Here is a 27,891-nt window from a genome sequence, read left to right on the forward strand (position 1 = left end):
GCTGATGTTTCGAAAGCGCGTTTCTGCGGGGGGAGGTTGCGGTTTGAATCAATGAGGGCGGAAGCGGTGCTGGTTACCAAGAGCGACGGGGACAGCGGGGGATAAACGGCTGGAGCTCCCCGGGAGCGGCGGCGGGCTGAGGGACAGAGGCGGCGGCTGCCCAGTCCATTCAGTCAGAGTGTTGGGCACCGAGTCCAGGCGCCGAGGGAGGGAGCAGTTTAATCCCCGCTGGCCCTCTGGGGAAGCTGACAAATCGAGAGCGGGGCAGCCGAGGCCTTGTCAGGCCGCAGCATCTTTGTACCTGAAATCAAACCTGTTTTAAAGGCAGTCGGAAAGGTAATAAGTGGGAAAGCAATGGGAGGGATACCAGTGAGGGCTGGTGTCTGTAACTCTCACATTGTGATGGGCTCCTGTGGCCTAACCGTCACTTGCAGTCTTACTGGATTATCTTGCTGCAAATTCATCACCTCAACTTGCTCCCCCTCAGTGACTTGTCAGAATCAGTATCATATTTAAATCAAAATGCTTTCCCCAGAGATGGGAAGGAGTTTTTAAATTATTGCCACAAGTAGGCTCATATTAACACCGCAATAAAATTGCTGTGAAAATCCCCTAGTCGCCACACTCCAGCACCTGTTCGGGTACACTGAGGGAGAATTTAGCATGGCCAATGTACCCAACCAGCGTGTCTTTCAGACTGTGGGAGGAAACCGGAGCACCCGGAGGAAACCCATGCAGACATGTGGAGAACGTGCAGACTCCACACACACAGTGACTCAAGCCAGGAATCAAACCCTGGTCCTTGGCGCTGGGAGGCAGCACTGCTTGCCACTATGCCATTGATCATTGATTGGACATTGATCAACATTGGATTCAACAACTTTAGACTGTGACCTTTCTCCTCCATCTTAACCCCCCTTTTTAAATATCCCATAACAGTTTAGTCTCAGTGCAAGAACCGCCCCTCCCGGCTCCCTTGCTCCACCCTTTCATCTATCTATTGTCCTGAAGTTTTCTACGCTTCTGTTGCAATCTCTTCCAGCTACAATAGTATAGGGCGGCACGGTAGCACAGTGGTTAGCACTGCTGCTTTACAGCTCCAGGGACCTGGGCTCGATTCCTGGCTTGGGTCACTGTCTGTGTGTCTGTCGTGTCTGTGTGGGTTTCCTCCAGGTGCTCCGGTTTCCTCCCACAGTCCAAAGATGTGCGGGTTAGGTTGATTGGCCATGCTAAAATTGCCCTTAGTGTTCTGGGATGTGTAGGTTAGAGGGATTAGTGGGTAAATATGTAGGGATATGGGGGTAGGGCCTGGGTGGGATTGTGGTCAGTGCAGACTCAATGGGCTGAATGGCCTCTTTCTGTGCTGTAGGGTTTCTAAGATTTCTAAGTATCTAACAGATTTTCCCTCTCAGTTTTGATAAAGAGCTGAATGGACTTAAAACTTTAACTCTGTTCTCTCTCCTCACGGATGCTGACAAACCTGCTGAGTTTTTCCAGCATTCTGTTTCTTTAGGAAGGATGGAGTCATTCAATTTTGTTTCTACCATTCACACAGCTGAATCCTTGTGTCATGCACAGACAATAAGCAATGGCTAACCATCTCAGCAATGCCCTTCTGGTATGAGCGACCAAAGGCCGTAAATAAATGGAATAGTTAAAAAAAAAAGAATTGAAGCAGAGTTTAGCCGCGTATCTAATTTTTGTGAAGATAGCAGACATTGAGATGGACAACTGATTTTGATTTGATTTATTATTGTCACGTGTATTAGTATACAGTAAAAAGTATTGTTTCTTGTGTGCTATACAGACAATGCATACTGTACATAGAGAAGGAAAGGAGAGGGTGCAGAATGTAGTGTTAAGAGTTAAAATAGAGTTTTAAAAGTATGGAATGAGAATTAAAGATAGAATTAGAGGATATGCTGGGCACAGCTTGCAAGAAGTCGCAATGAGATAGTCATCTGGGGCTGTGACCTCTGGAGGGTGCCTGACTGGAGGGGTATAGGAAGAGTTGCAGTGAAACGGGAAACTCAGTTGGCCAAGAAGGAGGCCCAGAAAAGACTTTAAACCCTTCCACCTTCGTGGGCCACTGTCATCAACTTCAGCAAATGCAGTAGCCCGTGCCATTGCGAGAGTGGGTTCCTCAGTCACACCAGGCAACATTTTACAGAGTTGACCACCAGGGTTCAAACGATTGTCTCCCCAGACAAATTGCTGCCAAAGAAAATTACCCAACAAATTGAAATAAGTAGATAACATGAGATGACAAAAATTTGAGATGTCAGATTGGATCTGGGCTCAGATATGATGATTTAAGTTGTATCGCTCACTTGCAATCACTATCACTTCTCAGCCATGAAGCTAGTATTTGAGCAAGTTAATAGAGGGTGCTTGTATACGTGAATTCCAAAGGTTAGTGCTTGTCAGACATGTTAAGGGAGAAAATGAGAGAAAACATAATCATGGTTCTCTTTTGAACATTCAGAATTCCAGAACAGTTATTTCTAATGTGCTGTGACTGCTAGCTTTGATTTGATTCCCTAGGTCCCGGAGATGGCCTTACCTACAATCCCATCCAGATGGAGTAGCCGGAATCGAGTGCTGGAACAGCACATTGTTCGTCAGCGGGATCAGGAGGAGCGCCTTCGCAGGCAGTGGGAGCTGCACCATCAATACTTCAAAAAACACGATGTCCGGAGCAGTAAACAGGCCCAGTGGAGTTCAAGACAGTCCTACCAGCAAAGGTAGAAAACAAAAGCCAGCGTTTTTATCAGGAGACCCCTTGCTAGTGAGAACATGGAGTTGGGCATCTCTTTGAGTGAAGGGTGGCAAAGATAGTAGCTAGTTTGCCTGTCTTCTGTATTTTCTCTCCTTTTCAGGAGGAGCCGGGATATGATTGCAGAGATCTAGATGACCTCTATTGTTCATATTTATGGTGAGAAGATGAATGGGCTATTTTAATTTAACAATGTCACAGCCAAGCTTGATTATTTCTTTACCCAATGTTCTTAAGTTTCCTTGAAGCAATAATGAGCAAGAATCCAGGATGATTAAGTGTCACCAGCAGGAACCAGGGTGACTCCTTTTCTCTCACTATAGTCCAGGGTTCTGGCATACTTGTAGAATCACTATTTCTGCTCAAGCAAGATCTGTAAAATCAGTGTGGAGCAAGGATCCAATCTCTTACTTCTCTAACTGTATGCCTTTGTGTCAGACTATTTAGTGTATTTATACCCAGAGCCAGGTGAATAGTTATTTTCTATATTTTATTGCAATCATAGAATAGAATCATAGTATCACACAATGCAGAAGGAGGTCATTCGGCCCATCGAGTCTGCACCGACCACAATCCCACCCAGGCCCTATCACCATAACCCATACATTTACTCTCGCTAGTCTGTCTGACAGTAAAGGGCAATTTAGCATGGCCAATCCACCTAACCCGCACATACTTTGGACTGTGGGAGGAAACCGGAGCACCCAGAGGAAACCCACGCAGACATGGGGAGAACGTGCAAACTACACACAGACAGTGACCCGAGGCCAGAATTGAACCCGGGCCCATGGTGCTGTGAGGGAAGGGGTATGGGAGGGGAGGCATAGTTGGTTCAAATTCTCTTTGGAACCTAAGGTTAAATCCAGCCATTACTGTTAAGTCTTCCAAACTGAGCATGTGCCAGTTGAGAATGGGTATTAAGTGGAAGGCTACCAGAGCTATTGGACCAGAACTTTGTGAAGTGAATCATTTGTTTCTAGCTGTGAGAAGAGGATATTTAGGCACTTTTTCTTTGGCAGCATGGCAGCGTATCACCAGAATCAGCAGCAGCAGGAAAAGTTGTGTAACCTGGAGCAACGACGGAAAAAGTTGCAGCGCTTACTGCAAGAGGAACAAGATCTCCTTGAAGAAGAACTGCGTGAACTGAAGGTAGATGCAGGTTCTTTCATCCAGGATGCAAAGGTGAAGACTGAGGAACTGAAATCTGCCCGCGAGGAGCGCAGGAGAAAGGTAGGAAAGTGTTTGGCTTGGAGCTTCCAAGTAGTCCAGAAGATAAGTCGCCAACTGGTGTGGAGTTGGGCCATATAGACCAGGAAGATCTCTGGTCTGTGTCGAGTTAGCTGATTGCAGTCAGGCAAGGGTTGGGGCACCATAGTTATAATTGGTATAAGTGGGTGGTTGTAAGGAAATCAGCCAGATTGCCATTACTGATCCAGTGGGATCAGCAGGAAAGTGGTGTGTCTGTGCATCAGGCTTGGTTGTTATACTTCCGTGATAGAATACCCTGATGACATTCACTGGTGTACAATTCAAGGGTTGCAAGTGGCGGAACTTTGCTGCTTGGATATCTGGGAATGAGTTACACATTGTAATCGAATCAGCAGGATATAGATAGGCTGGAAAATTGGGCGGAGAGGTGGCAGATGGAATTTAATCCGGATAAATGCGAAGTGATGCATTTTGGAAGAAATAATGTAGGGAGGAGTTATACAATAAATGGCAGAGTCATCAGGAGTATAGAAACACAGAGGGACCTAGGTGTGCAAGTCCACAAATCCTTGAAGGTGGCAACACAGGTGGAGAAGGTGGTGAAGAAGGCATATGGTATGCTTGCCTTTATAGGACGGGGTATAGAGTATAAAAGCTGGAGTCTGATGATGCAGCTGTATAGAACGCTGGTTAGGCCACATTTGGAGTACTGCGTCCAGTTCTGGTCGCCGCACTACCAGAAGGACGTGGAGGCATTGGAGAGAGTGCAGAGAAGGTTTACCAGGATGTTGCCTGGTATGGAGGGTCTTAGCTATGAGGAGAGATTGGGTTGACTGGGGTTGTTCTCCTTGGAAAGACGGAGAATGAGGGGAGATCTAATAGAGGTATACAAGATTATGAAGGGTATAGATAGGGTGAACAGTGGGAAGCTTTTTCCCAGGTCGGAGGTGACGATCACGAGGGGTCACGGGCTCAAGCTGAGAGGGGCGAAGTATAACTCAGACATCAGAGGGACGTTTTTTACACAGAGGGTGGTGGGGGCCTGGAATGCGCTGCCAAGTAGGGTGGTGGAGGCAGGCACGCTGACATCGTTTAAGACTTACCTGGATAGTCACATGAGCAGCCTGGGAAAGGAGGGATACAAACGATTGGTCTAGTTGGACCAAGGAGCGGCACAGGCTTGGAGGGCCGAAGGGCCTGTTTCCTGTGCTGTACTGTTCTTTGTTCTTGTTCAATGCATTCATAAAGAATAATGGATATCTGGGAGTAAGTTACAGCATGTAATCTAATCTGTGCGTTTAAGCACTTTATATATGGAATAATGGATGCCAAGGAGAGTGTTACTGGTTGAAATCTGATAGAAGAGTGTAACCTGTGATACTCTTAGAGCCCCTTCAACAACAACATTTTACATTTATATGGCACCTTTAATGTGGTTAAAACACACCAGAGAGGTTGATAGGAGTGCTATTAGACAAAATTTGACACATTGTAATATGTCATGTGCACGCTTCAACTACAGGAAAGCCCTCAGACTTGAAACAAAATGAAGAGATTTTGGTATTTGTGGGAGGATTCAGTAGCGGGTTGGATTATTGTGCTGATTTTTCTTTTCTATCATTTTCTTTCTTTCTCTTATGAAGATGGTGGGTGGAATTTTACGATCTCACCGTGCCCGTTTTGCAGCGGGAAAATGTTGTAAAATTGGGCCCAATGTGACCAGCAGGAATGGCACCCTCTTTTTTGATTTAAACACCCTAGTCATAGGGTGATTTGACACCCTAGTCATAGCTAGGGTGTAAAGAAAGATCAACTTAATGCGAGGTAAGTCCATTCAAAAGTCTGACAGCAGCAGGGAAGAAGCTGTTCTTGAGTCGGTTGGTATGTGACCTCAGACTTTTGTATCTTTTTCCTGACGGAAGAAGGTGGAAGAGAGAATGTCCGGGGTGAGTGTGGTCCTTAATTATGCTGGCTACTTTGCTGAGGCAGCGGGAAGTGTAGACAGAGACAATGGATGGGAGGCTGGTTTGCGTGAGGGATTGGGCTACATTCACGACCTTTTGTAGTTCCTTGCGGTCTTGGACAGAGCAGGAGCCATACCAAGCTGTGATATAACCAGAAAGAATGCTTCCTATGGTGCATCTGTAAAAGTTGGTGAGAGTCGTTGCTGACATGCTATATTTCCTTAGTCTTCTGAGAAAGTAGAGGCGTTGGTGGGGCTTTCTTAACTATAGTGTCAGCATGGGGGGGACCAGGACAGGTTGTTGGTGATCTGGACACCTAAAAACTTGATACTCTCAACCCTTTCTACTTCATCCCCGTTGATGTAGACAGGAGCATGTTCTCCTTTACGCTTCCTGAAGTCGATGACAATCTCCTTCGTTTTATTGACAGTGAGGGAGAGATTATTGTTGCCGCACCAGTTCACCAGATTCTCTATCTCATTCCTGTACTCTGTCTCGTCATTTTTGCACCCATTCCCATTTTACCAAAAAGAAAATCGGCACGATCGGGAGCCCACCCAGAACGGGCAAAACGTCAATTTGCATTTTTTGCATTCACCACAGTGTCATTAGCAAGCACAATTCTTTAACCTCTCCATCTGTCTCTTGCCTTCCCCAAATTCTGCCCACCCCTCTTCAGATAACTTTTGCAATGCAACCCATTGATCTTGCTGTTCTTTGGTTGCTGCTGGAGCTGAGGAGGAGGAGCAGGAGGATGAATTGCGAGCAGAGGAGGCCTAGGTCTTATCACTCGCTGGAGTAGAGGCAGACAGCCACCAGAGGCAGAACATGGCCGCCATTTGCCCTGAGGGGTTGGGGAGGGAGGTTGCAGGAGAAGGAGGGAACGGAGACCCTGCCAGTTCTGCAAACGAGTGTCCTTCGAGCAACTGTCGGACACCACGTGCCGCCAATGGCTCTGGCTCCGAAAGGAGACAGTGCGTCACCAGTGCCATTTGTTGCAGGACCTGGAACCTTAGAGCATGGTGGTGCACCCACTCCTGGTAGCTGTGAAGGTGATGGCCGCCTTAAACCTTTATGCCATCAGGTCCTTCCAGACTGCCAATGGAGACCATTGTGACATTTCCCAACCATCTGTCCACAAGTGTGGCCCGGGCTGGCCAGTATATTAATTTGACCAGGCCCAGCAGGAAGCCCGGACTACAGGATTCGCAACCATCGTGGGAATGCCAAATGTGCAGGGGGTTAAAGACTCAACCCATGTCGCCCTCAAGACCCTGGTGAAGAATCCTGCCAGTCCTGGAGAATCATCTCTGGTGGTCGAGCCCTCTGCAAAGGCTCTCTGAGTCAGGGGACACCTGTCAATGGCAGCAGCAAGTGCCCTCTGAGACTGGGCCCTTAGCCATGACCGCCTGTGACTGGGCAATGTTCTCAAAGGCTGCTGCCATTGCCTGCTGTGTCTCAGCACTGTCTCGCTGGGTCTCCTGCAAGCTCTCGAGCCTCTCAGTCACATAATTTCGGGAAGCCTGTTGAGGCCCTCAGCTGTGACCTGCTGTGACTCAGCTGTGGCCCTCTGGGACTCCGTGGCCTGCTGTGACTCGGCCATCGCTTGGTGAGGATCCCCTGCCCCAGGCTTTTCACTGCGTACCCTTGCAGTGGACCCGGAACCACACAGGACAGGCAATAGCTGGTCCGCCTGAAGGCTTTGGGACTCCTCCCAACAGCCTCCAGTTAGTCCAGTGTTGCTGTCAGCCCCTCCTGCATTCCCTGGCTCTGTTGCTGCATCACCAGCAGTTGAGGGAGAAATGACCCAGCATGTAGCCTGGGGCCAGCTGAGTCCTCGCCTCCAGCAGGTCCCTGCGTGCCAGAGGACTTGGATGTTCCCTCCTCCATCCGATGTACATTAGCAGATGTGTCGTGCACAGCAGAGAGCGACCATCAGATGCCTCGCCACTAACTTGACCTCCCGATGTGAGAGTCTCTGTCATGGTGAGTTGCGAGGTGGAAGCTGACGCAAAACTGGTACCGGTATCGGAGCTCCCTTCATCCGTTTCCTCCGAGGAGTCTTCCAAGCTGTCAGGGGCAGGATGGGTGGGAGCGGCAGTGCCAGATGGCCCAGGCACGTGGGGTCACTTCCTGCAACACAGGACACAAGGTTAAGCACAAGGGCGGGAGAGGAATCTGGGCTGCATGCAACTTACTTGAGATTTCTCCAACAAGTGGAGAGTTGGTAGGTGCTCACTTCTGTGCTCCAGCCCAACTATGCTGTCGCCTAATGGTCCGCATCCCCTCCTCTCCCGCAAGCTCCAGTGCCCCCGCTCCTCAAAGGAGGTGAGGACCCGGATCTCAGGCTCACCGCCCCCCCTGTCTTCGCCCTCTCCCAATGATTATGGGTATTCTTCTCCTGTGGGGACAGAAGGAGCCACGTCAAATCTAATGGCACAAGTCCTGCAGGGTTTCAGGGGGTGGCCCTCGGGGGCCAAGGGTTGTGATACTCTTGGGTGGGAGAAGGGAGGTGCTTGGAGGTCAGGGGCTGAAAGCATGCAGGGTGCTGGGGGTGGGGATCTGGGGGTCATTTAGGGGGAAGATGCTAGATGAGGTAAAACACTCCCCCTTGCTGTCCGGATAAAGTGATTCAGTTTCTTGTGGCACTGCTTCCTCGTTGCCCTGGCCAGTACCCTGGCACTAACGCATGCTATCACTGCCTCCCAGGCTGCGTTTCCATCCCTTCATCTGGGACGGCATCCTGCTGGGAGAAAGAGGGTGTCCCACCTTTCCTCCGCTGCCTCCAGCAACCTGGCAAGATCAGCATCAGAAAATCGGGGGAGGGCATCTTCCTGAACTGCCTGCCTGCCTGTCTGTCCATCCTTGGGGTTCTTATGGAGCTCTCCCTTGTGAGGGCAGATCAGCTGCAGACAGTCTGAGCTGCAGGCTGTCTGGCAAATTAGGCCCCGCCCACTGCCTCAAGCAGCTAGAAATGGTCTAGCCCATATTTTCAAAGATTGAGTGCATAAAATTGGACGTGAAAACTTGCCCGATCAGCAACCCTCCCATTTTCACACTTAGACACTTAGAAAATATCTCGCAAAATCCCGCCCAATGGGTGCAATTCTCCGGCTGTTTACACCAGCGGGATTCTCCCATTTCACTACAATGAACAGAAATGTGGCTGAGCACCAAATTCCCTGTTCTCTCTGGCATTGGTGGCAGGGCATGAACGGCCGGAGAATTCCGGGCCAATGACTCATGCAGAGGGGCCATGACAGTGAGAGGCAAAACTTCATATTGATCAAGAATAAAATGAAATGCCTGGTGTGGGAAAACACATTGTGAGGTTACAAACACACTTGATTTCTCTATCTATGCTATCTTTGTCTCTCTTTGCCAGTCCACTTCTCCATCAATCTATGTCCTTATCTCTCAGAATCTCTGCCTGTTGGTCCATCTCTCTCTGTCAGTCTATATCTCCATATCTCTCTGTTTCTGTTGGTGTCTCTCTCTGGCTCTTTCTTTCTCTCTCTCTCTCTCGTTCTCTTGCTTTCTCCCTTTGCAGCAGTGCAAATAAAGCAGTGTGTGGAATCACCTGTTCCCTCAGCATCATCAACATTGTTTTAGTTCAGTACTTTGGGAGCCGAAACATGGAACGTATGGTTTCTGGATAAGAAAAACAATTTTTATTACTCACTTTATAATGTTTTAGATAGATATTTATATCTAGGGTATTTTCCAGTTAACTTGTGGTTAGATATCCTAATGTCAATTAATAATCCAGAAAATTCTGAAATCCAGAAAAGACTTGATCCCAAGCAGTCCGTACTGGAGAGTTTATAGTGTACAGTGAAAATAGACATTCTGTTTTAATCAAATGCAATTTCAAATAGTGTCAGTAGGCTATTATCCACAAAGAGATCCTGTCAAAGACAAGCCAAAATCTGTCCTCGCCCGAGGTCCACATTAATTGCACTTTCCAGCAAAAATCCTACATGGCAATCTGGATAACAATCTTAGTTGACTTTTCTCCTTCCAAGTCCTGGGACACTGTGATAAATTGAAATGCTTTTATTGGCACCTGCTGAGGTCAGCTAACCTCCATATTAATTAGGTGATAGATTTACCTATGGAGCCATAAGGGGAACTTTAATATATATATCCTCCATGTTTATCGTGCAGCCTCTAACTAATCTGGCTGCTGAATATGGGCTAATGTTAATTGCTATAATTGTGGTACTTCTGAGACAGTAAGTGGAGCTTTTCACATAGACTCGTACCTTGATTTTCTTAGTGAAGTGTAAGAAAAAGAGTATAAGAAATAAGAGCAGTAGTAGACCATTTGGCCCTTTGAGCCTGCTCCGCCACTCAGTGAGATCATTGCTAAGCTTCTGTCTCAACTGCACCTCCCCCAATATCCCCATAGGAGAATCCCCTCATTCCAGGAATCAGGCCAGTGAATCTTCAATGCCTTTAATCTAGGCTTTCTTTCCCGGCAGTTTAGTTTTGCAGCTGTATTTGACCATGGAAAATTATATTGAGACGCGATGCATTTTGCACTAAACATCTCTGTGCCTCTGTCCTCAGGTGGCTGAACAGCTGTTGCATGAACACTGGAAGAAGAACAATAAAGAACTGCAACAAGTGAGTTGAGGCTGTCTCGCAGAGGAGGAGAAGCTGGCTTGTTTTGGTTCAGTTGTGAATTAATGTCTATACCTGGTGGTCTTGGTGGATAGCAGCTTCAACCTGATTAGAGTCCTTTGTGGACTCGAGGAAGGGCAATCGGCATTTTTTTCAATGCAACAAAGATCCCAGTACAGATATATCTGAAACATCCAAATAGTTCAAAGTGGCACTGCATGTAACAAAAGGACTCCAGCTCCTTGTGCAAGATCCAAGACCAAGCAGTAAGGTGCACCTTTGGCAGAAAAGGAAGCGGTTGTAAGGGGAAGGGCATCAGAACCTTCATTCAAATCTAGCGTGGAACCTAGTGTGGGCTGATGTAGACTATCTTCTGTGAAAGCTAATAAGCAACTGTGTAAAAGGAATTTTGAAAGAGCTCCATCCAACCCTTGCAGACATTGGTTTTATTTAAGAGCTTTCCCCCAGGTCTTCCCTGAAGTCACTCATGTCAGTGGCACAGTGGTTAGTACTGCTGCCTCACAGCGCCAGGGACCTGGGTTCAATTCCCAGCTTAGGTCACTGTCTGTGTGGAGTTTGCACATTCTCCCCATGTCTGCGTGGGTTTCCTCCGGGTGCTCCAGTTTCCCCCCACAATCCAAAGATGTGCAGACTAGGTGCATTGGCCATGTTAAATTCTCCCTCAGTCTACCCGAACAGATGCCGGAGTGTGGCGACTAGGGGATTTTCACAGTAACTTCATTGCAGTGTGAATGTAAGCCCACTTGTGACTAATAAATAAACTTTTAACTTTTCATGTCGCTTGCACTGGCCATGTTTCACCTAACTTACTATTCTTCACCTTTGAGCCAAGATAATGAGTCTTGGTAGGTTTATCAACTCTGGGATAGTGTAGCATAGTGAACCACTGATCTTTTCTTTATCTCATGTGTGTCTCTCCCCACCCCCTCCCCCCGTATATTTTCCAGCAAGGATTAATGGTTAGTGATCAGAGTGAGGGCTTCAGTCGCTATCTTTTGAAGCTGAAAGAATTGGTCAAAAACATTCTACACATCATTTTTAACAATCTTAGCTCAGCTTCACTGTCCTGTCTCTTCAGTCAGTCTCTTGCTCGTCACGATGAACTTCTTTTGTGTTTAAAATTAGGTCCCTGTGTTGCTTATAATGAAGGACAGCACTGAGAGCATGATACCGGACTTTCAGAGAGCAATACAGCTGACTTTTCTAACTCCGTGTGGAGTTTGTAATGGGAGAGTCAGTCGAGCTTTTGCAGTGAAGTTATGTCACTTGTAGCAGCCTGGGATAGCCGGACCTTTACATTTTTCAATGTTTGAAGAATGTTACTGAAGTGAGAATTCACTTGAACCTGAGAAAGCCCAGTATTTGTGCTGAGGTGCTCTGAAAACGACCTTGGAAAAACTGTCTGTACGTTTAGCACAACAGCAATGGGAACCATAGTTAGTGACCCAGGTTAGTTTGATACAGGAGCCTGTTGCACAAATAGCACTTTTTGGAGCCCTCTTTAAAATGGTAATCCCGTAGGAACATAAGAACAGCTCGGTGAGAAAGGACCAAGATCATCTTGGTTAGAGGTTTAGATAGGGTGGATAGTGATAGCCTTTTTCCTCTGATGGAGAAATCCAGCACGAGGGGGCATGGCTTTAAATTGAGGGGGGGTAGTTATAGAACCGATGTCAGGGGTAGGTTCTTTACCCAGAGGGTGGTGAGGGATTGGAATGCCCTGCCAGCATCAGTAGTAAATGCGCCTAGTTTGGGGGCGTTTAAGAGATCCGTAGATAGGTTCATGGACGAAAAGAAATTGGTTTAGGTTGGAGGGTCACAGTTTTTTTTTTTAACTGGTCGGTGCAACATCGTGGGCCGAAGGGCCTGTTCTGCGCTGTAATGTTCTATGTTCTATGTTCTATGTTTGTCTTCTATCATCCTGGTAGTCACATGATACAATAATATTGGAGCTGTTGACTATCAATCTATTTTTTGGCTATTTATTTTGGATACAGATCCAGTCAGAATTGCACAAGACGCACGTGACAGACAGCTGGTCTTCACAGGTCACAGAGAAGCGGCAGGTAAGGAAACAACATTTTGAACTTTCAGATCATCAAACCTCCTACAGTGATGTAGACACACAATTTTGGTTGTGGATCTGGTTATAAATTTAAGACCTTGCCGTAGATATTTTCTCAGGTACAGTGGTGCTAGTCACTCCCTTAAGTAGCCTAAGTGTCTTATGTTTGGGGGTGTACATGTATTATCCAATATCTACAATTTAATAATATAACCCAGTAACAATAGTATTCTTTCGTAATCTGCACTGGATATTTGTATCTTCTAGATTTCTGGAATCTTTCCAAATGCAGATGAAGCAAACGCTTGGTGAGATAAGGCTAGATGTGAATGGTTAAGCTGCTTTATGTCACAGCATGTGAGCACACAGCCCGCAATAGTTACAACTGTTTACTTGTCTCTATGTAACCTATCTTTGGGTAAAAATCCAAAATAATAAAAATGCTTCTCTTCCCTACGTTAGCAAGTAGGTTTGGTTGACTTAAACCAAATAGCAGCCTCTTGCATTTAAACTAAAGTCATAGAGGTTTACAGTATGGAAACAGGCCCTTCGGTCCAACTTATCCATGCCGCCCTTTTTCTTTTAAACCCTTAAGCTAGTCCCAATTGCTTGCATTTGGCCCATATCTTTCTATACTCATCTTACCCATGTAACTGTCTAAACGCTTTTTAAAAGACAAAATTGTACCCGCCTCTACTACTGCCTCTGGCAGCTTGTTCCAGACACTCGCCACCCCCTGTGTGAAAAAATTGCCCATCTGGACACTTTTGTATCTCTCTCCTCTCACCTTAAACCTATGCCCTCTAGTTTTAGACTCCCCTACCTTTGGGGAAAGATATTGACTTTCTAGTTGATCTATGCCCCTCATTATTTTATAGACCTCGATAAGATCACCCCTCAGCCTTCTATGCTCCAGAGTAAAAAGTCCCAGTCTATCCAGCCTCTCCTTATAACTCAAACCATCAAGTCCCAGTAGCATCCTAGTAAACTATTCCCAGCCTTTGTTGGGCCTGACTGCCTTTCAACTTTCTCCCTCAAAAAAAAATTAGTGTGGATCTTTATTCCCTTCCTTACTGTCCGGGCTTGGTTTCTGAATGCGTTTCCCAACCAAAGGTTGGCCAGTAAAGCTGAAAATCAAAGCCACTCCCTCTCTTTGGGACCAGCTTCATGTTGAGCTTTTGTACAAAGAGACATTCCAACCCCATACAGCATTTGCTGGAAGCTCCCGAGATGAGATCACAGTCTTATAGTTCTTGCTTGTCCTGGAGAACAATACGAATGTCAAGTTTCAATATATTCTCCAAATGCCTGCAGATTATGACCTTATTAAACCTGCGCAAATTCATTTTGTTTTCAAAGCCAAAGCGGGGAGATTCTCCCCACAACCCACCCTTACCTTGCAACAATGTAATCTTATTCACACCTCATCCATGGTGCCAGTAGAGGTTACTAAAAGCTTGGTCAAAGAGGTGGGTTTTAAGGACAGCCTTGAGGGAGGTGCTTCTCACTGAATTTTGCAAGGGCGGTGAGAAAACATGAATGGCAAACTTATTTGTCTCTCCCTTGCTTTGCAAATTTAGAAAGAAGAGGCAGACATGGAGGAGAAGAAAAGATTAGAAAATGAATATGAAGTTGCAAGAAAACAGGCCATGAAACGAATCAGGCAGGAAGAGGAGCGGAGAAGACAGGAAGACATCAAGCAGGCTGAAATTCTGCGACAGCAAATGGAGGAACTGCGTTTACGTGAGGTTGAGGTAAGAACCGATTTGTTGAGACCTGAATAAATAGGTTTAGTTTAAAAGGGAGGAATTGTGTAAGAGATCCATCTCTAGGATTTCTGCAAAGCGCAGATCCAATCAAATAGCGCATTGTGACTTTAACACTCAGGTGTATAAATTGAGGTGGATGCATGACAATGGATTGAGCACCATTTTGCCGTGCAATGGCTACAGGAACAATGTTGACCGTCTCTCCTAATTTGCTTTATTGCCGGAGAATCGTGCGAGAGGGACCAAAGGTGCTGGGGAGATTCTGCCCACAACCCACCCTTCTGGGTGCTGTCCATCAATTTAAAAATTGTGTTTTTGATTCCAAAATCTAAATTGTTTGTAAATTGAGAGCAACACCGGTCACATCACTGACATCCTGATCTTTCTGTCTTGCAGCCAACAGCTGTCTGTTCTGTTAGTTGTCCCCAGCTCTGCATGCTCCAACCATTTCCATGTTATGTGGTGCTTTATCATAGGCCTTTTGGAAGTCTAGGTAGATTACATCTACTGCATTGTCCTTGCCTATTATCTCTGTTAGCTCTTCAAAGAATTCAATGCCGTTGGCCAAGCAAAACGTTCCGTTTTAAAATTGATGTTGATCATTCATTACTTTCATAGAATCATCGAATCCCTACAGTGCAGAAGGAGGCCATTCGGCCCATCGAGTCTGCACTGACCACAATTCCAGCCAGACCCTATTCCCGTAACCCCACACATTTACCCTGCTAACCCCCCTGACACTAGGATCAATTTAGCATGGCCAATCCACTTAACCCGCACATCTTTGGACTGAGAGAGGAAACCGGAGCACCCAGTTTTTTTATTTTTGGTTTCTGGTTGTTTTTTCTGTTTCTCCTTTATTAAAGATTCCATTATTTCTTCTACAGCAATATTAAGCTGACTGGTCTATAGTTCCTGGACACGTTCGGTGTCTCTTCTTAAATATAGATCCTGAAGCTTGATGATTTCTGAGAAAGTTTACACTGGGGCCTAATTTTCATGATGGCAGACACTTGGCACATCTCTGCCGACTCTGACAGGCCTGGTAGCATTTCACACTCTGACTGTTGATTGGCAGCAGGCGGAATTTCCATCCTCATTCGGGAAGGAGATCCCACCTTGAAGAACTGTCAGCCGATCAGATTGGCCGACAACTCTCCAGCCCGTCCAGGCAAAGCACTACGGTGGCTGGAAGAGGTACTGCAATGCCATTCCTGAGATTAAGTGGCAAGGAAGTGGCTGGGGTCCCGGGAAGGGGAGGATAGGGGATGCGGAGGGTTTCGAGGGGGTGGTTTCGGTGTAGGAAAACGGGGCGGGGGGGGAAAGTCAGGAGGTCTCAGGACTGTGAGGTGAGAGCACCCCCAGTCAGAAGGGGCCTCTTCCATTGGAGTTTGGAGTTGCCGCCTCCTCCCCCCTCCTCTCCAACCCTTCACCTTCTCTCCTGAGATTGAGGATGAAAACTTTTCTCTATTTCCACCCTTCATCATTGGGCACCTGTCAGCCTGAGAAATGAGGCTATGTGGGAAAAAGTCCTTTAGTGGCCATAGTGGCATAATTAGGGACAAGAGAGGGCTTTCCATCCAAGGCCCTGCCTGCTTCAGCGTAAAATTGAATCCTTTCAGAGGCAGGCGGAATCCCAAGGGAATCCTGTCTATGCGATTTCACATTCTTTCCCCCCACCCCGAGTCTCAAAACCTGCCAGGGGAGTGTAAAATTCAGCACCTTTGAGAGAGATGAGGAGATTAATCAAAAGTAACATTTAATTTTGTTATCTCTTTTTGCCTGACCCGTCTTTGAGATGTTTTGCGTTTAGCAGAATTCCTGCTGCATTTTGGTAGCCCGTGGTAACGTCCTTGGCTGGAGGGTATAAGTTCCAGTCCTTTTGCAGGTGAACACGTCCTAACGTTAAGAGATGAATGGAGGTTTTGTGATTCACGCAATAATTCAAACCTTTGTATGATGAGAAGGTTGTTCCAAGAATTATTTTACTATCAGCAAAGAGCATTAGCATTGCTAGTGGGTGTTTGTGAAGATCTGACTGAATCCAAGTCTGCCGTCCTTCAGGCCAAGAATCTCAAAGCGGAACAGGAGAAATTGTTGAAGCAGCAATGGGAGCTGGAGGAGCTGGAAGAGGCAAGGAAGCAGTTGGAGCTGCGACGAAAGAAATCTGAGCTGGGGTGCGTACAGAAGCAGGATTGCAATCCATTAGTTGGCTTGTTATTTATCACAGATTTGTTTGGAGATTTCTCAGTATTTCTAAAAGGTGTGTTCCATTTTACGCTCTCCACCGCCACCCCCTTGGATGTGGGGCAGACCATTTGCTCCTAGACTTTTGAAGTGGCTATCAAGAGGTTACAACCATATTTGGGGTGGGCTGATGCTTTTTATTTACACATCATGACTTCCTTATGGTGAAAAAGTGGGGAGTTCCAGTGCAGCCTTGTACTGGAGTAACAGCATTCCGTGTGACTGCCCTACCCACGCTTAGTCCCAGTAATCTTTTATTCCATTCTGCCTCTCCATTCATATTAACCTGATAATGTCAATCCTTCTTCTATTTTTTTTTGAAATTTTTCTAAATGCACCATGTTTAAACAATATTCACTCTCTTTCTTCAGCCCACTTAAAAGTTTCTTCAGTATTGTTCTGCACAATTGTGTTTTCATTTTCTGCATTACCTAAATGGATGGGGTTCTTAATAAGTAACATAATCAATATCCCATAAAACAGATACAACAGTTATTGTGTAAAAACAACCCTGTCATTGGACGGTTGTAGTTTCATGGTAACTATGTGGCTTCATGTGTTTGAGTAAATTGTTGAAATTGTCATTGTGATTTACAAGGCGAAAGTGCACTTTAACACTTTAAAAGAAAGATCTGGTTTGTGCGGCTTTCTTTGACCATTTGTCAAACATTTTCTTGCTCATTTTAGGTGTCTGCTCCTCCCTCTCTCCATACCTCTGAGCTACTGGATTCAATTATGATTCTTTTGTATACACCACTCTGAAGCAGCCTTCGTGAATCTGCTCAAATTGTCATTTCCAATGTTTCCTCAGGTTAGAATTTGTAATGAGTAGTGAAAGGTACAGAAAAATCCAAGGAGGATTGTTGCTATCTTAGAGTTGGAAGAGACTTGCTTTCTACTAAGTTTATTTATTTATTAGTGTCACAAGCAAGCTTACATTAACACTGCAATGAAGTTACTGTGAAAGTCCCCTAGTCGCCACACTCCGGCATCTGTTCGGGTACACCGAGGGAGAATTTAGCATGGCCAATTCACCTATCCTGCACATTTTTGGACTGTGGGAGGAAACCCACGCAGACATGGAGAATGTGGAAACTCCACAGAGGCAGTGACCCAAGCCGGGAATCGAACCCAGGTCTCTGGCACTGTGAGGCAGCAGTGCTAACCCTTGTGCCACCGTGCCACCCCGGCATGATGGGCCACAATGCCGCCCCAGCTTGTCACGATGGGCTCTGGCATTGGCTTTTTCAACTGATAAGTTTACTGATTCTTTTTTTTTCCTTCAATAAATGAAATCTCAAACATTGGCATTTTTCCTTTAATAAAAATTACTTCACGTGCTGATGTCCTCTCTTCCTCTTTGCAGCCGGATACTGAATCGTCAGTACAAGACACAGATGAGAAGACGTGCACAGCAGGTTCAGGAAGAGTTGGTAAGGGTTCCTGATCATCCAAAAGTTCAAATGTTTCATTAATGGTCTTACACCAATAGGTGAGGGTAGGCTCAAGCTTGGGTGTAATGTGCACCTTTGTTAAATAACTTGAGACTCCTTGCTCAAAAGGAGAAGACAGGAGAAGAAAAAATGTTTTTGTAAGTTAGGGGAATTTCAATGAAAAGACCAGGTAAAGCACTCTAAAGAACAATCAACACTTGGTGGATTCAGCACTTTAAGGAGTTAAAGACTCTGAGTGATGTAAAACAGTGTGGTAAGAAGTTAAATACAAATGAATTGCTAAGGAGCAGCTTATCCTATCAATCCTCCAACAGTGCCTCAGTACAATCTAAGTGGGAGTAATTAGTGAAATGAGTGATTTGCTTTATCTTGTTTCTGTACTTTCAAAGTGTCATAGAATCAGAATAGCTACAGTGCAGCAGTCGGCCACTTGGCCCACCGAGCCTGCACCGATAACAATCCCACTCAGGTTCCATCCCCGCAACCCCAGCATCGGCCCCGCCAATCCCCCTGACTCTAAGGGACTTTTTTACCATGGCCAATCCCCCTAACATGCACATCTTTGGACTGTGGGAGGAAACCGGAGCACCCGGAGGAAACACATGCAGATACGCGGAGAATGTACCAACTCCACACACACACCCAAGGTCAGAACTGAACCTGCGTCTCTGGCGCTGTGAGGCAGCAGTGCTAACCACTGCACCACCGTGCTGCCCAAAGTATGATCCATTATCTTTCAATGTCCTTCATTGAGTAGGGCAGGGAGGTGAATGCATTGCTTGTCATTGTAACTAACCATTTAACGTGGCGGAGGGCAGTTAGAGTGACTATTTCTCCCAGTGGCAGAGTACGTTTATTAATATCACTGATGGCACAGAGGACATGGAGATCCTCAGCACAGGAATTTGTGAGTGTAGACCTGCCACCCGCCATTTCCTGTTGTAACATGTTGGAGCTCAAATGCACCATGCCAGTCTTCAAGCAGGGTTGCTCATACACCCTACTAATTCACCTGGAAACAGTTTCAAATCAACTAGAATGTTGTTGGCTGATCAAGAGGCAATTGTCATCTATCATGAGTTGACGGACATCGAAATCAAAAAGGCCAGGCAGCAGGTGAACAACCTTCAGGTTCCTGCAGTCTGGACCAGCGGTGAGAACACTGCTTTTGGAAAGTGGTGCAAAATGCTGCATATTTTAGTTCTGATTGCTGGACTACAGGTGGTGCGTATCATTGTACTGATGAGTGATTCTGTCGTCAATGACTTATTTAAGCATTCTTTATGGAAGAACCCTGTCCACCCTTTATTGGATTTTTGTAGAGTTTAAATTGCTCAGTTCTCTGTTTTGTATCTTTTCAATTTGCAGGAGATGGATCGCCAATTTCTTGCATCCCTGATTGAAACCGAAGAGGCGGACCAACACTTGCAGTCAGCAAGGCGTGAACGGGCCAGAGCAGATGCAGCCTGGATGAAGAAAGTCATTGAGGAGCAGCTGCAGTTGGAGAGAGAGCGGGAGGCTGAACTGGACACTATATTTAGGTCTGACATCGATCATTTGTGCTGATAATGCGCCATTTATTTGGTTGGCAAACAATTGTACTGTAAGGAAAGCGATAAAGAGATGATTCTTCCCTCCTTATCACAGGAGCATGAAATCATTTAATCTTGTATATGTAGATAAACATTCTTTCTGTTGAATACTTCCAACAGATTATTATTATAGAATCCCTACAGTGTAGAAGGAGGCCATTCGGCCCATCAAGTCTGCACCGACAACAATCCCACCCAGGCCCCATCCCCATAATCCCACATATTTACCCCCGCTAATCCCTCTAACCTACTCATCCCGGAATGCACCTAACCTGCACATCTTTGGACTGTGGGAGGAAACCAAAGCACCCGGAAGAAACCCACACAGACACGGGGAGAACGTGCAAACTCCACACACACACTGACCCAAGCCGGGAATCGAACTCAGGTCCCTGGAGCTGTGAGGCAGCAGTGCTACCACTGTGCTGCCCTTGTTAGTGGTTTCTTGTGGACAGTGCTCCAGGCTAAGACTGCCCAGTTGTAGTCTATTATTTCCGAACATAATACTCTTCTGTGCAAAATAGAACTACTTATAATGAAACTTTGAATTATAATTGGTGTCCCAATCAAGTGCACTCTGCTGCTTTCCCCAGTGAGCTATTGAAATATTGAGTTTTTACTTGACCTTGACTTGGACCATTTTTCCCACTTGGTCCACCCCATCACCTTTTAACCCATGGCATAAATTGCTTGGTGGTGAAAGCAAAATGTCTTTCGAGAGTTGGCATAGCAATGAAAGTTATTCAGGAGCAGAGCTCTCATAGTAAACCTGTGATTTTAAGCAAGAATTCCTGTTCTGATGTATTTAATAGACATTGAATAGCTTTATCCTCGAATAATCCTCTAAATCAATATCTACATTTTGTTTAAATTTCATGGAATCAGTATGGCTCTGGTCTCCTACTCAATGGAAGGAGACCCCATCTGAAAGAAGCAAAAACCATGCTTCTATTTCTAGGATGTGACACCTAGTTAAAAGAAAGGAACTTCCTTGGACTACAAATAACGTAATCTGTTTTTCTGCTGGGAGCCTAGAAGCTTTATAAATAGAATGTGACTTGCTGCATTTGAGTCCTGGGAATAAATTGGGGAGGTTATTACTTTAAAAGTGTTGCATCCTTTGAAGAGGCTATTTTCTCCATTTTCAATGCAACACTTTGCAGTGACAGTATGTAAGTGCAGCCAGGACTGTAATAGTGACTGAAATTGTTGGATGCACAAATGGGCTTTCAAGTTTGAAAAAAAATCCTCTGATTCCAGGGAGGAGGCCCAACGTATGTGGCAGAAACGAGAAGAGGAGTGGGAGAGAGAGAGACAAGCAAGAATGCGGTTAATGCAGGAGGTATGGAGGTCACATTCCTTGCTTGATTTTCCTGATTAATTATTTGAAAATGTCAGATTGTTGCCTTTATTTATTTTGTGTCTTAGTGTCGATTCAGGCAGCCTCACAAATGCAGTAATGGTGTTTATGTACATCCACCTCGCATCTGTGAATGCGAATTAAGCATTTTCTTTCCAAGCATTGAACTCCCCAGGATAAGTGGCCAGTGCTAGCTGGTTTAGAATCATAGAATCTTAGAAACCCTACAGTGTAGAAAGAGGCCATTCGGCCCATCGAGTCTACACCGACCACAATGCCACCCAGGCCCTACCCCCATATCCCTACATATTTACCCGCTAATCCCTCTAACCTACCCATCTCAAGACACTAAGGGGCAATTTTAGCACGGCCAATCAACCTAACTAGGTCTAACTAAGTCTCCTAACTAAGTCAACCTAACTAAGTCTCCTAACTCCTAACTAGGTCTAACTAAGTCTCCTAACTAAGTCAACCTAAGTAAGTCTCCTAACTAAGTCAACCTAACTAAGTCTCCTAGTTTTCTAGGAGACTTTCGATTGATGCTACCTTGCAATTGGTGAAACATGATGTGCATCTATAATTCCTCACTCTCTGTTATTATGCTTGGTTATACTGTCAATACAAAGTGGAGTAAATTTACCCTAGGGAACAAGGAAGCAAATAACTTATCCATCCCAGAACCTTGTTTAGGAGTGGCTCTGGCCAGACTTGGAGAAAGTCACCTGCCTTTACTTTCAGCCAGGGAATGATTCAAAACACACAGGCAACCAGAACAAGTGATGAAATGTTGCTTTGAAGTAAAGAACATAAAGTGCCACGAATAATTGACAGAGGGCAGAGGCCAATATATTTAAATACCAGCTCGCAATATTTATCATACAACACAGAAGTCCATTTCATCCCATTTGAATGGAACTTTGTTCCATTCTCTCAGTCTCCCCCAAATTTCCTCTCTCTGATATTTTTCAAAAATTAATCTAATTTCCTTTTGAAAGCTGTTGTGTATTCAGTCCCCTATTGTTTTTGGTGGGGCATTCCTCCTCCTAATCACCCCCTGTGGGAAAAATACTTTTCTGATTCTCTCTGGTGATGGTTTTAAATTTGTGCTGTCTAGTTATCGACCTACTCACTGTTCAATGGAAGTAGGTTTTCCTGATTTATCTTTCCATAACTGTTCAGAATTTTGGACATTTCTATAATGGAGCTCCTCTTGACTTTATTCCAATGAAAAAAGTTCCATTAATATCCCTGCTGTCAAAATGATGCCAGCATTGGTTTTGACAATGTAACAATGAGAATCTTAGCTGACTACTTTGGCTGCCTCAGCTTCAAGCTAGGGAGTTGACAAATCAGTGACTTCTGATTGCTATCTCGTCACCTTTTAGGGAGGCATTGAAGTGGGGACACTGTCTACTCTTATTGTTTGGATTTTGAAGAATGGTCACTTGTTCCAGGTACCTTGGGGTGCTGGGGCCTCCTGGAGCTGTAGGGAAGAATGACAGAATCAAAGTTCACAGACAACTTCTCCGCTTGCCCGACATTTATTCTTAACATATATCAAAGGAATAGCTCGACTGACATTTCTACATCATTTCTATATGGTTTTACTTAAGAATCTTCTGTCAAGTCTATTTAGGGAGAGACAGTGGTGTTGTAATCCAGAGACTCGAACTAATGCTCTGCGGACATGGGTTCAAATCCCACTTTGGCAACTGGTGGAATTCAAATTCAGGTAATAAATCTGGAATGCAAAGCTAGTCTCAGTACTGGTGACCATGACAATTGTCATCGATTGTTGTAAAAACCCATTTCCTTCAGTGAAGAAACTATGTCATCTTACCCAGTCTGGCCTACATGTGACTTCATAGAATCATAGAAAGTTTGTGTCACAGAAGGGGGCCACTTGGCCCATCGTGTCCAAGCTGGCTGATAAAATGAACCACCCAGCCTAATCCCACTTTCCAGCATTTGGCTCATAACCCTGCAGTTTATGTCACTTCAGGTGCACATCTAGGCATCTTTTAAATGAGATGAGATTTTCTGCCTCTACCATCCTTTCAAGTGTGAGTTCTAGACCCATACCATTCTCTGGGTGAAAAATATTTTTCCTCATCTCCCCTTAAAGCTTTTTATCAACCACTTTAAATCCATGCCCCCTGGTCACTGACCTCTCTGTTAAGGTACTGCTGAGGGGTTACAGGGATTGGGCCTGTTTGGGGATTCTTGCCGGTGCAGGCTCGATGGGCCAAATGGCCTCCTTCTGCACTGTGGGTATTCTAAGTAACTAGGTCCTTCCTATCCACTCTGGCCAGGCCTCTCATAATTTTGTACATCTCGATCAAATCTCCCCTCTGCCGCCTCTGTTCCAAGGAGAACAACTCCAGCCTACCCAATCTTTCCTCATCACTGCAATTTTCCAGTCCTGGCAACATCCTCCTAAATCTCCTCTGTACCCTCTCGAGAGCAATTATATCCTTTCTGTAATGAAGTGACCAGAACTGCACAGAGTTGTGGCCTAACTAATGTTTTAATTAGTTCCAGCATAACCTCTCTGTTCTTATATTCTATGCCTTGGCTAATAAAGAAAATATTTCATATGCCTTCTTAACCACCTTATTGACCTGTCCTGATAACTTTGTGGATTTGTGGACATTCACTCCGAGGTCCCTCACTTCCTCCACCCTCTGAGTATTCTCCCATTTGTTGTGTTTTCCTTTGCCTGTTTGACCTCCCCAGATGCATCACCTCGCCTTTCTCTGGGTTGAATTCGGTTTGCCACTTCTTTGCCCACCTTACCAGCCCATTGATATCTTCAGACCCACAGTAATGTGGTTGACGCTTAACTGCCCTCTGAAATGGCTTAGCAAGCCACCCTGTTCAAGGACAATAAGAAATAGTCAACAAATGCTGGCCCTGTACAGTTCCTTATTGGCATATTGTTCCGAGAATTCTTCCAGAGCGCTCCTGATTTTTCATGTTACTTTTTCAGGAGATGGATGGAATGCCTGAATACACAGCGTAGATGGCTGAAAATGATCAGACAAGATTCTCTTCTGCTGATGGTGCGAAATGAGGATAGGACAAAACTGCCCCAGAGTTTGTAGGGGACCAAATAGTATTAAATTGTAAAGTCACTCAGAGAGTTCATAGACTGACTGGTGTGAGAAATGGAAAAAAAATCACACTTGTGCAATTGGGATGCTCTTATCATGTTAGGCTTAAGGTTGGACTGGGTTAAAAGGGACATTACTTGACCTGAAAGCCTAAACTGGAAAGTATCACATGTCCCTCACCTGTTGAGTACAGTTTGCTTTAAGTGGAGTAATTAATGTGGTCATCTCTTGTTAGGTACTTGTAGGGCGACAGCGGCAAATCTTGGATAGGATTGAGGTGAATCGGCGAGCTCAGGAGGAATCTGTTCAGTGTCGTGAGGAGCTGATCCAGGAGCTGGAGGAAGTGAAGGAAACGGCGAAACGAGAGAAGGAGGAAGAGGAGGAGGTGAAAACAGCTCGCAAACTGGAGCTCGCAGCACAGGTTTGTTCCACAGTTCCATTGATAAACAGGCAGTAATCGCCTGACACTGGATGTCCTTTTATTGTTCGTATTTAAGAGGGTCGCTGTACATTGTGTAATGCATTGTCCCTCAGAGACATTGAGAATAGCCGTGTAACCAAAGATTATTCACCTGGTCAATGATGTTAGCTGATTTTAGTCACAGCACCAATTGGTGATAAATTTGCTTCAGTGAGTCTGCAGGAGAAAACCGCATGGTTCCACAAGTAAAATCTAGGTTTACTCCTGTGTTTCTTCACACAATTAATTGATGGAACAATGAGAAGTCGAAGACTTTTCTGCTGCTTTAGAGCAGAAAGAAAAGGAAGAAATCTGAGGCTAAATTTCCACGTCTGCCCACATTACTCTCCTTCCTCACTTTCCAGGCCAGCAGCTTCAGAAAGGAGTCCTGTAGGTCTACTTAAAATCCATTGAGAGCTTGCTACAATCCTCAACATTGCACAATGGCCTTTCATGCTATCAATAAATAATGAACAAATATACTGGACAACATAGGACTGGTAAATGCAGCTACTATTTACTTTTTTTCATTTTTCTGACACAGGTTGAAGAACGGCGGAGGCAGGAGTTGGAAGAGTTGCAACGCCAACAGGAAGAAGAAAATGAGGAAAGGCTTGCAGAGAGAGAACGGGAAGAGATGTTTCGACATGAGGCTAAGCTGATGAGGCAGCGAGGCTATGAGCCAAAGGTAACTATACACATTGAAAATAGATACCTGGAGCATTGCAGTGGCTCAGTTGGAAGTGTTATCTAGTACTAAAGCTCTAAGCTATCCAGTTGTTAAAGTGAAAACATGACTTTTATTGCTCCTGTTTTATATTTTATTAGATGTTCCACCGACCAAGAATAGCCTGGACATAGCTCAGAAGCTGAGAAATGTAAGACTGGTTTGTGAAATGTGAGTCTTGCCTTGGAATGGATTGAGTATCTGGATCAAATCCACATTACTTGACCTCTCAACACAGCCAGACAGAGCCAAGTCTTCACTCCCTTTATGTAATGGATGTTGTAGACAATTTGTACTTAATTGAAGGAGAAACTCAACTTGGAAATTTAGGCTGGAGTTCATCTAAAACTATAGAGCTGTTTAACTGTCTAAGGACCTCATTTGCTTCATAAGTTGCTGGCTTGTCATTAGTACGCAGTAAATATGCATCGTTGTCTGGGAGATTGTCCGGGTGGTACAGTGGCTAGCACTGCTGCCTCACAGCACCAGGGACCCAGGTTCAATTCCAGCTTTGGGTCACTGACTTTGGAGTTTGCACTTTCTCCAAAGATGTGTGGGTTAGGTTGATTGGCCATGCTAAATTGATCCAAGTGTCAGGGGGATTAGGGGGTAAAGGTGTGGGCATACCTGGGTGGTATTGTGGTCGGTACAGACTCAATGGGCCAAATGGCCTGCTGTACTGTAGAGATTCTATGAGATTGTTCTTTCTCTGGTAGGTGTTTGTGGGAAGTTGATGCGCTAAATCCATGCTATGCTGCTATCAATGCCCTGTGGGATCCAGATGTAATTCTCAATTCCTTTCATCCAGGTTCTGAGAGATTCAGATTCATTATAATACTCCCATTTTGCCGTAGGTAAATAATGTTGCTTCCCACATTACAAATTAGAAAGGCATCAGCTGTCAGATCATTTCAAGGACTTGTGAATGATAGTGGCAAAATTAGTTAGTGGACTCTCAACCAGGGAGACTTAAGTCCCCAGTCTTAACTAATATTTGCACCAGGCTTCTACGAAGTACAAGAAAGGGAAGCCTAAAACTGACAGGTTTTGGCCAGGACATCCAGCAGGGAAATGGAAAAAGCAGGAGAAGGGAAGAATGCAAAATTCCCTACTCACATTGTTCAAATGCACTTCATTCAAATTTGACCAAACAGCACTATTAACTGTACAGAACGGTGCGCAGCCCATGCTCTCTGTCTTCCTAACAACAAGAAGCAACATGCAAGGAAAGTAGGGCAGTGGGGAGTTTGGAAACTGACACCATGAGTTCAGACATGTTGGAAAACATTACCAGATATTACAATGTTAAATCCATAACACATTTTGATCTTTTTGTTTGTGTTACTGCATCTTCACCGTTTGTTTGCAAGACTAGCTGAATATAACTCATTGTTTTTTTGCTGTAATGGACCACTTAACCTGGCTATCAAATGGTCAGGTAGATATATAGGACAGAAAGATTTCATTATGGGGTCTTGTGTTTGAAGGTTTTTAATTCTTGTTGAAAGTATATGTGTAAGTATTACATTGGCAGTCTAGAAGCACAACAATGACCAATTTCACCATTCACTCATTCTCCTGATGGCCTTCAGTTTCTTGCTTTCTTCCTAGATTAGGAATTAACATTGCTATATAGCAGCATTTTCTTTTTTGGGCTGGGAAGTCACACTAGCTATTAGTTAATAACGGTTTTGCTTTGGTTTGTGTGACCCAGATCTTTACTCCCTCTGTTCTGACATTTTTAATCTGAAGGGAAGGTGGAAACAGATAGAAACTGAGGAAGGGGCCTGGGGTGGCACAGTGGTTAGCACTGCTGCCTCACAGCACCAGGGATCCGGGTTCGATTCCCAGCTTGGGTCACTATCTGTGTGGAGTTTGCACCTTCTCCCTGTGTCTGCGTGGGTTACCTCCGGGTGTTCCGGTTTCCTCCCACAGTCTGAAAGACGTGCAGGTTAGGTGTATTGACCCAAACAGGCGCCAGAGTGCAGCGACTAGAGGAATTTCACAATAACTTAATTGCAGTGTTAATGTAAGTCTTAATTATGACTAATAAATAAACTTTACTTAGAGACTGTGCAAGATGGAAGATTGACATTGGTGCTGTGGAATAAGAATGAGAATAAAGTTTGGAAACTATATTGGAAGGAAACAGCCTTGATTTAATGTGATTTAATTAAATTCAACAGAGTTTAAATGGGAGATTTCAAAACCAAAGTGGTAAGATTATTGGTGAATGTCTAAATATCAAAGCAAAATATTTTAAAACTTTTTAATTTAACGTTCTGGAGGACAACTAAATTTGGATAACATGTTTAAACATGAGGTTAGTGATAATTATGTTTTTGATGTGAATTTTATAAGTTATTTTTGCTTAGCTTAGGGCTGTAAATCTTTAAAAAGTCACCGTGCACATTTTCAATAAACATGCACAGAAATGACATCTTCACCTCAAATTTAACGCTGTGGTGTTTGAATTCTCAGAGCATTAAACTGGAAATGTTTAATTTT

The 27,891-nt window shown here is 44.9% G+C and overlaps 1 protein-coding gene across 2 annotated transcripts; it reads left to right on the forward strand.

The window, feature by feature from the left end:
• Positions 1 to 27,891, forward strand: tchp (trichoplein, keratin filament binding). 2 transcript variants are annotated; one of them, XM_078227289.1, is made up of 13 exons: positions 1 to 336; positions 2,545 to 2,744; positions 3,796 to 4,006; positions 10,522 to 10,578; positions 12,594 to 12,662; positions 14,242 to 14,415; positions 16,495 to 16,607; positions 18,044 to 18,110; positions 19,500 to 19,672; positions 20,984 to 21,065; positions 24,432 to 24,617; positions 25,201 to 25,344; positions 25,485 to 27,891. In XM_078227289.1, the coding sequence occupies exons 2-13, from the start codon at positions 2,554 to 2,556 to the stop codon at positions 25,515 to 25,517; spliced, it is 1,500 nt and encodes a 499-aa protein (XP_078083415.1). In that variant the 5' UTR covers positions 1 to 336; positions 2,545 to 2,553; the 3' UTR covers positions 25,518 to 27,891. The 2 variants fall into 2 exon arrangements, with proteins under 2 accessions (XP_078083415.1, XP_078083414.1); XM_078227288.1 differs by lacking the exon at positions 1 to 336 and adding an exon at positions 1,501 to 1,618.

The sequence above is a fragment of the Mustelus asterias genome, chromosome 13, assembly GCF_964213995.1.
Source record: "Mustelus asterias chromosome 13, sMusAst1.hap1.1, whole genome shotgun sequence".
NCBI lineage: Eukaryota > Metazoa > Chordata > Chondrichthyes > Carcharhiniformes > Triakidae > Mustelus > Mustelus asterias.

Excerpts from the sequence above, each read along its gene's own strand:
- tchp (XM_078227288.1), top strand. The coding sequence starts at position 1,589 with ATGGCTAACCATCTCAGCAATGCCCTTCTG. Across the intron at positions 1,619-2,544 it reads ATCTCAGCAATGCCCTTCTG|GTCCCGGAGATGGCCTTACC; the intron begins GTATGAGCGACC and ends TTGATTCCCTAG. Across the intron at positions 25,345-25,484 it reads AGCGAGGCTATGAGCCAAAG|ATGTTCCACCGACCAAGAAT; the intron begins GTAACTATACAC and ends ATATTTTATTAG.